Source organism: Pan troglodytes, chromosome 19, assembly GCF_028858775.2.
Source record: "Pan troglodytes isolate AG18354 chromosome 19, NHGRI_mPanTro3-v2.0_pri, whole genome shotgun sequence".
Taxonomy (NCBI): Eukaryota; Metazoa; Chordata; class Mammalia; order Primates; family Hominidae; genus Pan; species Pan troglodytes.
The window spans coordinates 28107294-28125587 of NC_072417.2; the positions used below are offsets into that span (position 1 = coordinate 28107294).

General features: G+C 49.9%; 1 protein-coding gene across 1 annotated transcript; it reads right to left on the reverse strand.

The window, feature by feature from the left end:
* Window positions 1-559: 559 nt before the first annotated feature.
* Window positions 560-17628, reverse strand: PSMD3 (proteasome 26S subunit, non-ATPase 3). The gene is given in 12 exon segments (NM_001246642.1): window positions 560-1014; window positions 1140-1190; window positions 2181-2336; window positions 2988-3091; window positions 3220-3339; window positions 3447-3561; window positions 8329-8432; window positions 8597-8787; window positions 9707-9843; window positions 11822-11959; window positions 14054-14244; window positions 17346-17628. Coding segments are annotated over 12 exon segments (1605 nt in total). The 5' UTR covers window positions 17566-17628; the 3' UTR covers window positions 560-936.
* Between the last annotated feature and the right edge of the window lie 666 nt (window positions 17629-18294).

The following is an 18294-nucleotide window of genomic DNA, read 5'->3' on the forward strand; positions in this document are numbered from 1 at the left end:
TGGTGAGATCTTGGCTCACTGCATGCTCCACCTCCCAGGTTCAAGCAATTCTCCTGCTTCAGCCTCCCAAGTAGCTGGGATTACAGGCGTATGCCTCCACGCCCAGCTGATTTTTTTATTTTTAGTAGAGACGGGGTTTTGCCATGTTGGCCAGGCTGGTCTCAAACTCCTGACCTCTAGTGATCCGCCCACCTTAGCCTCCCAAAGTGTTGGGATTACAGGCATGAGCCACCACGCCTGGCCAAACCTTCAATTTGTAAAAACTGCAATAACCATGAAGCACCATGAGGTGTACTGGGAGATGAAGGTCTGCAGCTGGTGATGGACACATGGTACATCTTTCCTAACAAGACCTTACCAAAGCCACACAGGTACGAAAGAGAGTAAACCTAGGCCCCCGACCCCAGGTCAGGGTCCCTTCATCCTCCCCTGGGCACCTCCCCATCTGCAGACCCATCACCCTCAGATTACACACCTGGGGCTAGTACTCTAAGGCCAAAAAACCCAAAATCTGAGCCTGCCAATACTGCAGTGAAGTATAGTAACTGATGCAGAAAGCACTTTGGAGAACTTTTTATTGTTTAAAAATCATAATCGAAGCTTCAAAAAACATACAAGCCAAGACATCCCAGTTCTAGTCCCCCACTCCCTAAAGGAGTACACAGAACTATCCTTCCCCTCCTGCTCCCACACTGCTGGCCAGGACCCTGCCCGGGGAGGTTGCCTGCCCACCCTCCTGCCTGCTGTACAGTAAGTCACCGGCTGGGGAGGAGCCCTGGGGGAGGTCAGGGTGGCTGGCTCCCAGCACCCCCACCCCCTGCACGAATGCAGCGTACGAGCTGTGTGTGGGAAAATGGGGACAGTGCCCTGGGCAGGGGACCCCCAAGGGGGAAAGAGCCTGTCCCCATTCCCCCTACCCCTCCCCAGCCCCCCAGCTCAAGGGAAGCTGTCATCATCATCTTCCGCCATCTCCTTGGCAAACTCCAAGTCCTGCTGTTCTCGCTCACGCCGTTCCTGGGGAGAGAGGCAAGTGAGGCCAAAGCTTCAGAGCAGCTCTCAGCCCTTCCAGACACTCGCCCGACTCCCCTGCTGTGTGGAAGTTTGACCTTTCGGTCTCACCCAGAAAGCAGAGAGCTTACCTCTGCAGACTCCAAGTCCTTGTTGTACGATTTGGGAGGAAACCTCATGGCCTGGGGCACAGCGAAGAGAGGAGATGAGGGAGGGAAGGAAGCAGGTGAGGCACTCACGCAACCTGCACTCCCTGCGTCCCCTCTGTGAGCTAGACACCAGGCAGGAAGCGGCGGGCCCCTCTCCAGTTAGTCTAGTGGGGGGCTAGGCATCAAAGGAATTATTACAGTGCCCTGTGGGAAATGCTGAAAAAAGAGGAATAAACGACCAACTCTCTTGACTGGGCAGGGAGGAGGAAAAGGAGGAACACAGTGGATGTGACAACGGGGAGAGGCCTTCCCGGTGGAGGATTCCATGTGGGAGGGGCCTGGCCTGCACCCAGTGGGCTGGCTGCTGGGTGGTGGGGCAGGAGTGGGAAGGGAGGCTTGACCTAAGGGACCAGGTCACAAAGGGCCTTGCATGTCACGTGGAGTAGGACTTAGCCAGATTTTAAGCAAGGCAGCAATATCCTAGCTTCCTGGGAGGAGACCAGAAAAAAACATGGCAAGCAAATAGTAACAGCGCCAAACTCGGTGCTTAACTGAGGATAAGGGCTCACCCTTTTGTGGAGCTAGATACCAGCGCCATCTTTTTTACAATTTAGACTTCGCTAAGTGCCTCAATACAGGGACTTCTTTTAATCTTACCAACCCTGTGAAGCAAGCAAGACAGGTAACACCTCCCTATCAGCTTCAGAGATGGAGAAACAGAGCTTTGAGAAGTTAAATGCCTCAAATTTGGAACCAAATGTAGAACCCCGCCCTCTGAATCCCTGCCTGGTCCTCCCTGGTGACCACATCATCCCTTAAACGCAATAGGAGAGGGCAACTGGCTATGGAACTATGGCCAAGTCCCCTCCCCATTCTGGGCCCCTGTGCTGCAGCTCAGTGATTTTACAGAGATTGGCTGGGACGTGGGCCACAAATTAAGCCAGTCTTCTCTGAGGAATCCATGAGTGTGGAGGGAGGGGTGTGCTGCTGCCAGGTGTGACTCTGCAGCCACGGGCTTCTCACCTTGACAGACATGTTGTGGATATCTAGGCAGAAGGAGATGCGCTGGTGGAAGGCTAGCTGGGGCTCTCGGGTGGAATAGATGTCAATCATCTCCTTGGATTGGACATAGCCCTTCTCGTGGTTGATGCTGGCCTCAATGACACCATCCCGGATGGCCTGCAGGCCCCCAAAGAGGAAAGTTCACCAGCACACCCAGCTTCTTTTTTTTTTTTTTGAGATGGAGTCTTGCTCTGTCACCCAGGCAGGAGAGTGCGGTGGTGCGATCTCAGCTCACTGCAACCTTTACCTCCCGGGTTCAAGCGATTCTCCTGCCTCAGCCTCCCAAGTAGCTGGGATTACAGGAACCTGCCACCAGGCCTGGCTAATTTTTGTATTTTCAGTAGAGATGGGGTTTCGCCAAGTTGGCCAGGCTTGTCTCAAACTCCTGACCTCAGGTGATCTGCCCATGTCAGCCTCCCAAAGTGCTGGGATTACAGGCATGAGCCACTGCGCCTGGCCCAGCACGCCCATCTTCTAAGTCAGAGAACATCTTGTTCCATCCCATTCCTCTGCCCTCCTTATATTCTCACACTCACAGGCACTATCATAAACTCAACATGTGCACACACCTACACTCACACACTCACACGCACATCCATGCTCTCTCTGGCAACTTCTTGGCTTCACTGCAAATGACGGGCACGCCCTGAAATGACTATGCCATTGCTTTACCTATTCCCCTCCTTGGCCAAACTCCTCCCACTCCTGCCTCCTGAGATTGGCAGGAAAGTGACAACCTGGTCACTGTGGTTCCTGAACCAGCCCCACCTTGGCAACAATGAACTCTGCATCTTCGGGGCTATCCAACTGCAGCTTCTGGGCGATGTCAGCCAAGGAGATTCGGGAATAGGAGAGGCTGATCATGCGTACACCTGGGAGAGGAAGGGGCGATGGGGTGGGCAGAGTGGACACAGACCCTTCACTTGCCCAAGGATACCCACTAGGTTTGCCCTGGCCTGGCTTCTGCTCCTCCAACAGCCCCTCAGATCCTGATCCACACCTGTCTTAATCACGTTGTGCCGCAGCCGGATAATTAGGGTGTAGGTCCCATCTGCTTGAAACTTCTCCCCAAACTGATCCAGGACCTGGTTGAACTTGGCTAGGTTTCCTGTCCTGACAGCTGCAGGCAGAACAGGAGTAGATTGGATGATGCAAATAGGCACAGGCATGTAAGAGGCCCCAGTGAAGGGGGCCTAGTGGGCTCTGGGGTGGGGAAGCCAGCCTTACCTTGAGTCAGAAGGAAATAGGGCATGAGTGAGCGCTTGAGGGAGGGCTGGCGGAACTGCAGCCGGTCAGGGATCTCCCCCAGCAACAGCTCCACCACGATGAGAAGCTTGTGCACCTGGACAGAGTGACAGGGGAACACAGTGGGCAGGGAGCCCCATGGGCGGAAGAAGAAAATGAAATGTGGCCTCAATTCTGCCAGATGTAGTGGGAAACAGGGAAAGGGATCACTGTTTAGGCCCAGAGAGAGGAGGAAGCCCTGAAAACCTGTGCTGGGCATAGAATCCAAGCTCTGCCTTTGGAGCCGGGTGCTGGGAATGTGGCCCTTTGGTCACATTTGGTCGCAGAGCCGTCAGCTGCATTTCACCTGGCCACCCCGCGCGTAGTCTGCTCTGAAATGACAGTGCTCTAAAGTGAGGCCAGAAGGGCGGGTGCTGTGGCTCAGCAACAGCGAGGGACCAGGGCTCACAGGCCTGGAGAACGGAACGTGTGTCGGCCAGAGATGCTCATTAGGGAGGCGGACTGTTACTAGAGGAGAGGAGGTCATCAGTGGGTAGAACTCATTATCTGGGTAGAGGCATAAGTGCAGGAAGGGGCCTGGCTTCAGTGAATGAGCAGAGTATCCAGACATAGAAGGGTAACTGGAAACCTGGACCTGTCTTCCTCTACAGGACTGTGAGGTATTTCCGAGTGGTGCTGACCGTGGGTGGATTCAGCATCGCGGAAGAACTACAGTGGAGGGAATGACGCCCCCCAACTCAGGAGTTCACCAGCAAACAGGAGGCACGGAACACAAAGCAGCTAAATCGTGGGGCAGCAAGTGTCACAGGAGGCGGGGGTTACAACGGGAGTGTGTGATCACACCTACGGCCAGGCAGACCCTTCACCCTCCACAGGCACCCATGAGGCTGCCCTGTCCACTGGAATAACTCATGTGTGAGGGGAAATCCCTGGAAATGGTTAATTTATGAAGTGCCTTAAGGAGTCTGACAAAGCAGAAAAAGGAGGAGGGTCAAGGGTACAGATTGAAAAAGAGGCATAAAAGTGTGGGTGCCTGGGGAGCTGTTAGGAAAGAGACAGTTGGGACCACAGTCTGGGGACTATGCCATTGCCATTTTGCGTGCCAGGCTGAGCAGTATAAAGTCTCCATGTAGAACACTTGGTGTCTAGTCTCTATTCACTAGCTAGGAAACACTGAGCAACTGGGTCCTTAGTTCCTCATCTCTAAAACTACCAAATAACAATAACAATACGTAGCCTGTCTACCTCACAAGACCGTTATGATACCCTACAGCAGTGGGGAGCAATGGAAGCTTCCCAGGCAAGGGAAGGACAGAGCTGGAGCTCTGCTTAGTAAGGCAAGTGAATGTAAGCTGGGCTGCTGGAGAGGAAGATGACCAGGCAGAAGTGTCTGGGAATGTTAGTGGCTCAAACCATGGCACTGGCAATATGAAGGAACAGGCAAACACAGAAGATGTGCAGACAATTCAACAGACGACCAAGTGATGGGAAGGAGGATGGGGGAGAGTCAGAGATGATCCCAAGGCCCTGATCTGGATCGGGAAAGCAGGAGGAAGGAATGGTAAGGGGGCCAGGAAGGGTCTCTTTGGGACACGCTGTAGAGAGAGACATGGGGAGTGGGAGGGGGAGCTGGATCTGCAGGCCTGATGCTCGTGAGAGGGGTCAGAGTTAGTGTTATGGGCTAAACTGCATCCCCCTCAAGTTCATGTTAGAGACCTAAACCCCAGTACCTCAGAATGGGACTCTATTTGGACACAGGGCCTTTAAAGAGGTAATTATGGTAAAGTGAGGTCATATGGGTGGACCCTAATCCTACATGACTATTGTCCTTCTAAGACAAAAGCAGGACACAGACACGCACAGACGGAAGACCATGTGAAAACACCAGGAGACGGCCATCGACAAGCAGACGAGAGAGGCCCTCAGAAGAAACCAATCGTGTCACACTTTGCTCTTGGACTTAGAGCCTCCAGAATTGTGATGAAATTAATTTCGGTTGTTTAAGCCGCCAAGTCTGTGGGACCTTGCGGTGGCAGTGCCAGCAGAGTAATGGAGTTAGTAATGTACGGGCTGAAGAGCATCATGCAGGCGAACGCTGAGGCTGGGAAAGCAAACAAGGTCACTCAAGGAGAGAATGAGGGTTTTACTATCGACAGAGAAGCTCTCAGAGTGCTCTGCTGAGGCCCAGGTGGTGAGAAGGAGCAGAGAGAACACTGGAGGGAAGGGGCTGGCCAGTGCACTGTTGGGGAGGGAGCCAGGGGAGACAGGAATGGCCGCCTGAGAGAGGAAGCAGCAGGGCTGGGGGTTTTCTTCCCGGAGACTGAAGCAAACAGGTGATGGGCCAAGGCTAGAAGAGAGAGGAAGGAGTGTGATGGAAAACACAGGTAGTGAAGCTGGTGTTAAGTAAAGACAGGGAGGGTGAAAATGGGCGGAGAGAGACATTCAAGTTTACAAGAGACAAGGTGGCTGCAGGAATGAATGCTAGCTGACCTCCAGCTTTGAACAGGATGAGCCAGCACCGCCCTCCTCACAGCGCTCTGTGCACCAGCAGCACTGGCATCACCCAGGGCCTGTTAGGAACACAGACTCTCTGAATCGGAATCTACAGCTTCATCAGACCCCCAGGTGATTCTGTAAGCTGGGTGGTGACAGGGGTACGGCAAGGGTGTGTGAGGGCAGAGGGCAGAGGGCTGGTTGCAGGCCTTCTCCCAAACATGCCTTCACTCCCGCCCTCTCTCTCCCTGCGCTCCCTCACCAACAGCCCAAGACCTCTCTTCCAGCTCTCTACGCCTTCCTGCCACTGAGATTTAAATGCCTGAAAGCCTCTCTCATGGTACATGACACATTTTATATATGTTAATTACTAGTATTTTTAGTGGTTTTCAAAAGAAACTTTAGTGTCTCTCATATTGTAGGCAATCTAACATTTTGCTCACGCGCCCTGTGTGTCTGAAAAGCCTTTACTCCTTGTGAAAATCCTACCCATCTTTCAAAGACCAGTTCAATTTTAATGTTTGTTTTTTTTTTGAGACAGAGTCTTGCTTTGTCGCCCAGGCTGCAGTGCAGTGGCACGATCATGGCTCACTGCAGCCTCGACTTCCTGGGCCCAAGTGATCCTTGCACCTCAGCCTCCCAAGTAGCTGGGACTACAGGTGCATGCCATCACGCCCAGCTAGGTTTTTTATTTTTGCAGAGGCGGTGTCTCCATATGTTGCTCAGGTTGGTCTCAAGCAATCCTCTTGCCACAGCCTCCCAAAGTGCTGGGATTACAGGTGTGAGCCCTGTACCTAGCCAACTTTTTCTTTAAGACCCTTTCTCTTTCATTATTTGATCAAAAACAAATCTGACTTTCTCTGAACTTCTGAACAGAAATAAAATGAATCTCCTACTACATTGACCTAATCAACACACGTCTCCCGTTCCCTGTCAAGACACCATGGAGGTGGATGTTGTGTGAAGGTAGGAGCAGAGGTTTGAATTTGGGAAGACTGGGTCTACATCCTGGCTACTGGGCTCTGTGACTTCACATACACCCTCAAGCTTTCTGACACAACATTCTTTATCTCTTTGAAATACTCTAATAATAAGAAATACCTGGCCTGGAGCGGTGGCTCACGCCTGTAATCCCAGGACTTTGGGAGGCTGAGGTGGGTGGATCACTTGAGGTCAGGAGTTCGAGACCAGCCTGGCCAACATGGTGAAACCCCATCTCTACTAAAAATACAAAAAATTAGCTGGGCGTGGTGGCAGGCGCCTGTAATCCCAGTTACTCGGGAGGCTGAGGCAGGAGAATCCCTTGAACCCCAAAGACAGGGGTTGCAGTGAGCCAAGATGGCACCTCTGTCTCCAGCCTGGGAGACAGAGCAAGACTCCGTTTCAAAAAAAAGAACCAAAAAAACAAACAAAAAAATTAGTTGGATGTGGTGGCAGGCGCCTGCCCAGCTACTGAGGAAGCTGAGGCAGGAGAATCACTTGAACTCGGGAGGCGGAGGTTGCAGTGAGAAAAGATCGCGCCATTGCACTCCAGCCTGAGTGACAGAGGGAGACTCTGTCTCAAAAAACAAAAAACAAAAGAAAGAAAAGAAAGAAAGATCACTTATTATCCTCCCTTCCTATCCCTTACAGTGCCTAATACCAAGGTTGATGCTTAAATACTTGCTGACTGACAGCTTAAGTGGCCAAGTTTTATGTTTACTTGAGCCACTCAGCCTTGCAGAGATTTTCTGGGTTCCTTGGCCACAGACAATACAGTTTCCAAATGTGAACATGAAGGACTAGATAAAAACCTGGGGTTTGTATCAACACAATCTAGGTCCAAGCCTGGAATGACTGTCAGGAACGCTGGGGAATCAGGAATATTCTAAACCTATCTGCCAAGAACACTCTGAATATCCACTGCCAGAGGTGCAGGTAGTGTCTGCTTCATTGACACCCACAAATAGATGTGAAGCAACCTTTTGCAGACATGGCAGCTCGCACCTGCAATCTCAGCACTTAGGGAGGCAGAGGCCGAAGGATTGCTTGAGCCCAGGAGTTCTCACCTGAGCAACAGTGATATGCCTGTCTCCACAAAAAAAAAATAATAATAATAAAAGTTGAAGTCCTTCTGGATAGGAAGGTTAAGGATGCCTTTCCTAGCCCCTAGCATAGAGAAGAGAACTGAAGTGGTAGGGAATGAGTAACAGGCAAAGGGGCCAGGCATGGTGGCTCATACCTGTGATCCCAGCACTTTGGGAAGCTGAGGTGGGAGGACTTCTTGAACCCAGGAGTTCAAGACCAGCCCAGGTAACATAGCAAGACACCATCTTAATTTAAAAAAAAAAAAAAAAAAAGAGGCAAAGGGATGATGGTAGTTGTGGCTCACCGTCTGTTTGAAGCCGACAGCTGTGTGCTGAGGGGCCTTGCGAAGGGCGTTGGTCATCGTTCTCCGGGCCTCTGAGTACTCCAGCTGGATGGCTTTGATTCGCCCTGGGAATGGAGGAGAGGAGAGTTGGTCAACAGAGTAGGGTCATCCAACTCCCCACCGACAAGCCAGGGTGCCAAATGGGCCTCTTACGCACCACCCCTTGGAAAATTTGCACCAGGCAGGCCTGAGACACCTTCTGATTTATGGGTTGGGCCCCTCTGCTCACCTGTGTAGTAGAGGTACCTGGCCCACTCATTGTTGTTGGCCTGCTCTGGGAACACAGACTTGGACACCAGCTTCTCAGCCTGGTCGTACAAGCTGTAGTGTAGGTAATTCCGCAGCAGGAGGTTCAACAGGGTGGCCTGCCCGTCTGCGTCATGCCGAAGCGTAGCTGTCCGGAGCCGAGCATGCAAGAAGCTTCAAGAAGGAAAGAAAGATGTCAAAGCCTTCAAATCACAACTCTCTGAACTGCCTTTAACTCTTCTCTCTTTCTCAATTCCTTAAAAAAGTTATACAAATTGCTTTTCTGGTTATTTGCTGAATACTGTTAATTATTGAGTGCCTAAGGTGTACAGCACTATTCTGGGTGCGAAAAAGGGACAAAACCCTGCCCTTAGGGAATGCAGTGCAGTGGGGGAGGCAATGGTCATGAGAAAGAAGCACAGCCTGCAGTGTGGCAGAAGACGGGAGGCCTGTGAGGCCAGGGGAACTGCAATGGGGAATGCAGGACGTGAGAAAGATGAGTCGAACTTTTCAATAGCTTGGCCAAGGCAGGACTCACTGAGAAGGGATCAGTTAAGGGAAGGCTTGAAGGAGGCGGAGAGAAGAGTGTTCTGGACAGAGGGGCAGCCAGTGCAAAGGCTCTGAAGAAGAGTGTGCCGGGCACACCAGAGGAAAGGCAGGCCAGTGGGGCTGAGGAGCAGGAGGAGGTGAAGTCTGGGAGGTCAAAATGGAGCAGATCATGTCAGGCCTTATGAGGTATTGTAAGGACTTTGTCTTTCCTTGAGACGGGAAGCCACTGCAGGTTTTGAGCAAAGAAGTAAAATGTTTTCTAGCCTGTCCCTCCACCCCTAACCCACCCTCAGTCCTACCTTGATGTGGGGTGAAGGGAAGAATCTGGGGACAGTTCTTTACAGCCCAGCAGCGACCCACTTCTTCATCTAGCACCAGTCTCTCTCCCACACCTCTCATGTGGTGCAGGGCATGGGAACCACTGCCCCTCTTCCCTGCTTACATCTACAGGTTCTTCGCCCTCTGCAGATTCACAGCTGTGTGCTTGTGACTGACCAAGTCTCTGACCCCACGGACCCCAAGTGAGATCCTTGGCTGCCTGTACCTGCGCACCACATCCAGCTTGTCCAGGAACTCATAGACCCGGGCGTGATAATAGTAACACTTTGCGGCTACAAGGTCTAGGGCCCGGCGGTTCTGAGTACTGATCTTCTGCATCAGGTCATCAGAGATCTTCTGTGCCTGGGGAGGAAGCCAAAAGAGAATCAAGTGGCAGTTCCTCAAAAGGATAAACATGGAGTTGTCATTTGAGCCAGCAATTCCTATCCTAGGTATGCAAGCCAAGAGAACTGGAAACTTAGGTTCACATAAAAGCATGTACACGAATGTTCACAGAAGCATTATTCATAACCAAAGAGTAGAAACAACCCAGGTGCCCGTCAGCTGATGAACAGATAAACAAAATGTGGCACATCCACACGAGGGAATATTACTCAGCCTTAAAAAGGAAGGAAGTACTGACACACACTACAACATGGGTCAACCTTGAAAACATGATGCCAAGTGAAAAAAGCCAGAAACCAAGGGCACATGGTGTGTAATTCCATTTACATGAAATGTCCAGAGTAAGTAAATCCTCAATAGAGACAGGGCAGATTAGTAGCTGCCAGGGGCTGGGTAAGGGGAAAATGAAAAGTGACTACTAATACGTATGGTGTTTCTTTGTGGGGTGATGAAAATGTTCTGGAATTAGGGGTGGATATACAACTTTGGGAATATACTAAAACCCACTAAATTGTAGTATACTTTATTTATTTGTTTGACGGAGTCTCGCTCTGTCACCAGGCTGGAGTGCAGTGGCACAATCCTGGCTCACCACAACCTCCGCCTCCCTGGTTCAAGCAATTCCCCTGCCTCAGCCTTCTGAGTAGCTGGGGCTACAGGCACATGCCACCACGCCCAGCTAATTTTTTGTATTTTTAGTAAAGACAGGGTTTCACCATGTTGGCCAGGATGGTCTTGATTGTCTGACTTCATGATCTGCCTGCCTTGGCCTCCCAAAGTGCTGGGATTACAGGCGTGAGCCACCATACGTGGCCTGTAGTACACTTTAAAGGGGTGAATTATATCTCAAAAACAAACAGCCAAGTACAGTGGCACGTGCCTGTAATCCCAGCTACATGAGAGGCTGAGGCGGGAGGATTACCTGAGCCCAGGAGTTCAAGACCAGCTTGGTTAACATAGCAAGACCCCATCTCCAATAAAAACAAAACAGTGGGCCAGGCGCAGTGGCTCATGCCTGTAACCCTAACACTTTGGGAGGCTGAGCCCAGGAAATCACTTGAGCCCAGGGGTTGGAGACCAGCTTGGCAAGAAGGTGAAATCCTGTCTCTACAAAAAAAATGCAAAAATTAGCTGGGCGTGGTGGCACATGCCTGTAGTCCCAGCTACCCAAGAAGCTGAGGTGGAAGGATCACTTAAGCCGGGGAGGTCAAGGCTGCAGTGAACTGTGATCACACCACTGCCCTCCAGCATGGGCAACAAAGCAAGACCCAATCTCAAAAAAACCCCCAACCAAACAACAACCAAAAATAGTGTGGTAAGGAAAGGAAACAAACCAGGGAATTAAGGAGTGCGACTTACTTCCTGAGTGTGCTCCTGTGACAGTGGCTATGATGAACAAAGAAGCTGGCCCTAGCTGGGGGAGTGGTGGAAGTGCAGTTTGCAAAATGGAGCTATTAGTCCATAATAACAGCTACCATTTATGAAAATATCATGAAAGCTTACTATATGCAGATCATTGTGCTAAGTATTTCTAAACAAATTATTTTATGTAACGCTAACCATCTTGTAAGGTAGGCACTATTATCCCCAGCTTACACATAGCTGGGAGAAATTAATTTGCCTAGGGTATGGCTGGGATTGGAACCCAGGTCTTTCTGTCTCCAAATGCCCCTACTTTTCCCCAAGAATGTACTACGCTGGTATCCCCCACAGACCGGTACAGCGTGACCACTGCAAGCCCTGTCCCACAGTGCCCAGAGCAAGAGTGGGTTCTCCCGGGATGTGGGATCAAACGCATACCTCTATGGGGAAAGAGTGTGGGGGACAGTTCTTAAGAATCAATGATTATTTCCATTTCTTCACCAGGGACCATCTCCCCACCAAACCCCTTGCATCACTTGGGGCTTATGAATCGCTCTCACTGCATCCTGGATACCTCTTTGTAGCGCTTGCTGTTCATCATGAAGATGACCATGAGGAGTTGGAGATAGGCTTCCACTTCAGGCAGGAGGGGTGTCGACGCAGCTTTTCCCGTGCGGGGACGGAACTGTAAATCAGCCTCTGTGTCCATGGGCTAGGAGAGGACAGAAGTCACCATGGAAAAGCTCAGTCTGATCAAGTAACCAAGAATTTATTGAGCATCCACTATGTATTTCAACATATTGATTGAGTGTCTACCATGTGCCAAGATTTTGTTAGGTGCTAGGGATAAAAAAATAAAGATGACAGTCTTTCCCAAAGAAATCAAGGAGGAGCTGGGTGTGGTGGCTCACGCCGGTAGTGCCAGCTACCTGGAAGGCTGAGGCAGGAGAATGCTTGAGGCCAGGAATTTGAGACCAGTCTGGGCAACACAGTGAGACCCCATCTCTCAAAAAATAAAAAAGAACTAGCCAGGCATGGTGGCATGCACCTGTATTCCCAGCTACTCGGGAGGCTGAGGCAGGAGGACTGCTTGATACCAGGAGTTTGAGCCTGCACTGGGCCATAAGTGTGCCACTGTGCTTCAGCCTGGGTGACAGAGCAAGACCCCATCTCAAAAAAACAAAACAAGTCAAGGATGCTGGCAATATAATATTAATAAACACAATAAAGTGTTACAGGAGAATAAAAAATTTCTTTACACAACATAATGGAGACAAAGGACGATGTAAGGAACCTTCAAAGAGGCTACAACCTAAGTGGAGACATTAAACCACCACACCTGGATCCACTGCAAATACTACTGGACAGGGCTGAACGAAATAATTCTAGAGATGAAATCAGAATAATGAGACCAAAAAATTGTTTCTTGTGGGAACAAAGAAAATTTAGGGAAAGTCAACATATAAACAAAACATATTTTCATATTTTGTCACTGACACTGGAAAAAATAATGTGTTACAGTCACCCCCCAAAATAATCACGTTTCATGAGTTTAGAGATGTGAAGGTCAGAAAATATTCAAGGTGGAGTTGGGGGAACAGTACGTTTTTCCCCTTTCCCAGACAAGAAACTCTTCACTGCCCTACCTCCAGGGATGTTCTGAGTTTCCCCATCCACGGAGCTGACTGAGTATACAGGATTTTAAGGACATGCAGGTGCTGGAAGGTCAGTGGAATTGGAGAAGGCTGAGAACTGGCCCATGCCATGAATCATGAGGGAGAGTTTACAGCTACAGAGGATAAGGAGAGGTCTCTCCTGGCACGGAGGCGCCACCACCACCACCACCAAACTGACTTCGTCTGCATTCACTACGTGCCAGGCACTGCTCTAGGAGCTTTATACTGCCCGCTTCCCAATCCGTTCATCACATTTAACAAATGAAGAAAATGAGGCACAGCAAAATGAAGTCACTCGCCCAAGTCCCACAGGTACTAACTGTCAGGGTTTGGATTCAAATTCAACTCTACCTCTAAAATCTGTGGGGTTTTTTTTGTTTTGTTTTGAGGTAGGGGGGTCACCCTGTCACCTAGGCTAGAGTGCAGTGGTGCAATCTTGGTTCACTGCAATCTCCACCTCCTGCATTCAAGTGATCCTCCTGCCTCAGCTTCCCGAGTAGCTGGGACTACAGGCAGGTGCCACCATGCCTGGCTAATTTTTGTACTTTTTGCAGAGACAGGGTCTCGCCATGTCGCCCAGGCTGGTCTCAAACTCCTGGGCGGGCAGATTGTTTGAATCCAGGCTGGACTCAAACGATCTGCTCGCCTCAGCCTCCCAAAGTGCTGGGATGACGATGTTAGCCACTGTGCCCGCCTCAGCCTCCCAAAGTGCTGGGAAGACAGGTGTGAGCCACTGTGCCCGGCCCTGACAGCTGTGCTCCTCCTAACCACTGTTCTCTACCTCCTCCATGGTGAAGCTTCAGAGGAAAGAGGCAGCAGCACCTTCTCTCTCCTAGAACAACAGAGAGGTCACCCAACGCAACCTCAACTGGAGTAGGGGGTACAGGTTGCAGGGTAGTGGGAAATGAGTTTGGCTGGGAGGGTCCTGATCCCCTGACTTGGAAGAATGACACTACAGGGCAGTGGACGGTTCCCTTGTCACTGTGCAGATGAGTATTCAAATGGACTGCTTTGGCTTCTCTCCTCATGCTACCACAGGTAATAAGATGGGACTTTAGGATGGAAAACAATGCTGTTCCTGGAGATCTGAGGCCAGGCCTGCACCCTTTAAGTTGGCCTGACTCACTCACCTCTTCCAGGAAGGGGAGCAAGAAGTCTCGAGTGGCATTATTTGAAGTGAAGAAGCCCTGCAGAGCCTTATACAGAACATAGTGGTTGAGGCGGCGTGATGTGGAAGGCAGCATCCGCAGGGCCCGCAGCACGAATCTCGGCTCCTTGCCTGAAACCGCTTTCTCTAGCTGTTTCACGTGCTCCTTGATGTCTGAAGAGGAGCAGAGAAGAAAATGATGTCACTTTCACTCCTAGTCCCCCACCACTCCAGGCAAGGAGTTCTTTTTTTTTTTTTTTTTTTGAGACGGAGTCTCACTCTGTCGCCCAGGCTGGAGTGCAGTGGTGTGATCTCGGCTCACTGCAAGCTCCGCCTGCTGGGTTCACACCATTCTCCTGCCTCAGCCTCCCGAGTAGCTGGGACTACAGGCACCCGCCACCACGCCTGGCTAAATTTTTTGTATTTTTAGTAGAGACGGGGTTTCACCGTGTTAGCCAGGATGGTCTCGATCTCCTGACCTCCTGATCTGCCCGCCTTGGCCTCCCAAAGTGCTGGGATTATAGGCGTGAGCCACCGTGCCAGCCAGGCAAGGAGTTCTAAGGAGCCTCTCACAGAGGGGCAAAATGCGACCACTCACCTTTTCTGCCCTAATGGGGTCCATAATATTTACAGATTCCACACACTGATTTTAAGACATAACCAAGTGGCAAGAAACACATACAGTGGGGATGCAGGATGGGGTAGAGGATGACAGAGGAAGAAAGGAAAAACCAATTAACTACAGAAACCTGGAGTCCAGATTTATCAGATCTTAATGGAAAAGACTTTCTAAATGTGAACAATGGGAGAAATCACATACGCACAAAAGATTAATGGGCTTGACTTCATTTAAAAAAACCCTTTTAGATAACTGTGTATACAAAAGAAAAATATTTTCAACAAATGTGATCAAAGATTCATATTTTTATTCTATAAAGAGCTTGTATAAATGGTTAAGAGATATAATGGTATAATGATTATATTGCCACAATTTCAAAACAAAAATGGAGACGAACTAACATACAAAGAGGAAAAATAGCTAACAGACAAAAATTATATTCCATTAGTATTTGAGTAATTGCAAAGGGAAACATTTTTAAACTACCAAATTTGTAACATTAAAAAAATTATAGGTGGGGCACAGTGGCTCACGCCTGTAATCCCAGTACGTTGGGAGGCTGAGGAGGGCGGATCATTAAGGGTAGCAGTTCGAGACCAGCCTGGCCAACATGGTGAAACCCAGTCTCTACTAAAAATAAAAAAATTAGCCGGGCGTGGTGGTGGGTGACCGTAATCCCAGCTACTCAGGAAGCTGAGGCAGGAGAATCGCTTGAACTTGGGAGGCAGAGGTTGCAGTGAGCCGAGATTGCGCCATTGCACTCCAGCCTGGAAAACAGAGCAAGACTCCGTCTCAAAAAAAAAAAAAAAAAATTATAGAGTACAGTGAAAACTACATTTCTCCTGGTATAATGTAAATCAGCACAGTTTTTCTGGACGATAACTATCAAAAACCTTTAAAATGTTCAGCCTTTTAAACTCAGGCATATAGGTTTTGGTGGGAATCTGTACTGAAGAAATAATTATAAAAGTAGATTTTTTAAGTTGGGCACAAAGATGATTGCTTCAAAGCTATTTATGATAGCAAGAAACTAGAAACAGTTTAAATGCAAAGCAATAAGGGAATGCAATCAATGAGTAGTTTCTTAGGCACTTCTGTATATTCAGCGATTAGCACAGGGTATCTGGGCCACACTAATGATATAAATAATAACAGCTGATATTTATGTGCTAGGCACAGTTTTAAGCATTTTAATGTTCACAACAACCCAATAAAGTACTGTACTATTACTCGTATTTATACAGATGAGGGAACTAATTCCAGAACTTGTACTCTTAACCATTATATTGGGTATTCAATAAATGTTTCTGGAATAAATTGAATGCTGATTATGTTTACGAATGTTAATGAAAACACATAAAATTCAAAATTTATATTTAGTTATGCCTTGATACAAACTGTATACATAACTTGCTCTCAATTATAGGAGAACAGCTCAAAAATTCACAAGAAAAAATGTTAACCATGTTTTTTATCCCCTGCTTTTAACTTCTCATATATTCCACAATTTCTGCAATGAATATGAATTACTTTACAAGAAGAAAATGAAGTGCCTGTAATAAACACACCCAGTAGGCAATGCTGAGTGGCACCTTTGACATTGCTGCCACTACTTTAGGTAAAAGGATCTCTATTAAATATCGATCCTGTTGCTCAACTTTACAGTAAGAGCTGATGTAGTCAACACCATCACATCCTCAAAAGCACCACCTAGGAGGATAACTTTGCTTATCTCAATGTTTTTGAGCTAGTTTCTCACGCATTTTAGTGAAAAGAAAACCTAGTAAGTAGTCTGGTCCCACTTGATCCAGAACCAGGAAAATGGCACCAGGATCACAGTGGGAAGCTCTCACTTTGCCCACTTCAAATGGAAACAGGACGCTCTAAGTGGGGAAAGTAAAACATGAACTTGGAGGAACAAGAGGACTACAGACACTCGAAACAGGAACCTCGGAGAAAAGAAATAGGAGACACCGGTATATAGGAGTTTAGGCCAAAGGTGAGTATTACAAAACCAAACAAAGATGACACCCGAAAAGTTTTAGGTGTGTATGTACTTAAACCCTTTAGAAACAGAGGGGCAGTAAGGACCTGAAGGGAGAAGACAGCAAGGGGACTGTTGGGACACTTCAGTTAGAGAAGTAGGAAACAAGATACTAAGTCGAAATGGTTCATTCGGGGGAGTGTGCTAAAGGCAGCTAGGACAACAAAAATCTGCTGTACAGTTTTAAAACTCAGGAGTCAATATTCTAGGTCATCCTGGCCCTGTTTACACACAGACACAAACACTGGTTTCCAGCGGGAACAATCAGTCATATATTGGAGGCGCTAATATCAGTCGGGTGGGATATAAACGGAATAGGTCAGAGGGGAGGACTTAGAAGAGGGAGTCCCCAGGCCCACTGGGACCTAGATATAGATGCAACCCCAGATATGGGGATGGAGGGGATGGGAGGGGAGTGGTTCCCAGCCTGGAGAGAAGGTTCAGTCATTGGGCCTGGAGTCGGGAGTGTCGGGGCAGTGGGAGCAGGTATCTGGGGGTGATCCCAAAGAACTGAGGGTGGTGGAGGCTGCTGTGGCTTCCCAGCAAGAAGCCAAATCACAGGGGTCGCTGTCACCCGCGATCGCGGCACGTTCCCGGCCTGGGCTGCCGTACCCTCCAAGGTGACTGTGTCCAGCTCTCGCTGGGAGTGCTCAGCCGCTGCCGCCGCCGTCTTGCCGTCTGCCTCCCCCGTTGACCCGCCACCCGTCGCTGCCTCCTCTTTCATCTCCACATCCTGGGGGGCCGGCGGCGGTGGGGGTTCTTGTTCTCCTCCGCCGGGCGGCGGTTTCGCCTTGTCGGCGCCGCGGCGCCGCGCCGAGCCCTCCTGCTTCATGGCACCCGGGGTCACGGCCTAGTCCGGGGACCGAGGCCGGGGCCTCGCGTTAACCCTCGCACCGGGGACCAGGAGCCGAGCCGGGCCTGCACACGAGCGCGAGATAGCGTCGGGCCGCACGATGACGGAGCAGCTGCAAACCCCTTCCCGGCGCTGGGCCTTCTGGGAAACGCCAGGCCCGGCAGGCCGATGGCCGAGTCAACAAAGGGGAAATAAATCCACAGCCGAGGTGCAGGATGAAGGAGGAGCTTCGAGGAAGGAGCGGGGAGGAGCCTTTATGGGTTCGTGGGGCTTTCTTTCGAGCGCTTAAGTGTGATGCTTTTATGTTCCTCTCGAGTGCATTTCTGTGGGCGTCCACGAGAGGTCCCCTCAGGCTCCAATCTGGGTTACAAAGGACTTTAAGAGCCCCTCAACCAGCGTGGAGTGGGTACAGCCTATCCGAGCGCGGGATGAGATGACGTCACGAGTTGCCGGGCGGGTTTTGCGCCCAAGTTCGCTCAATTTTCCCCGGTCGCGGCGGGGTCTCCTTCCAGATCCGCTGGGCTTGTGCTCAACGGCTGCCGGGCGCATCCGGCAGGAGGGAAGGAAAGAAGGCTGTGAAGGAGGGACGTGAAGCTAGGGCTGTTGGGCTTAAAATAAACCGAACTGGAGAGTAGGAAGACCCCTATGGGATCCGGACTTCCTTGGTTAGATTTGAGTTTAGTGCTGAACATAAGGCATACAATTTCT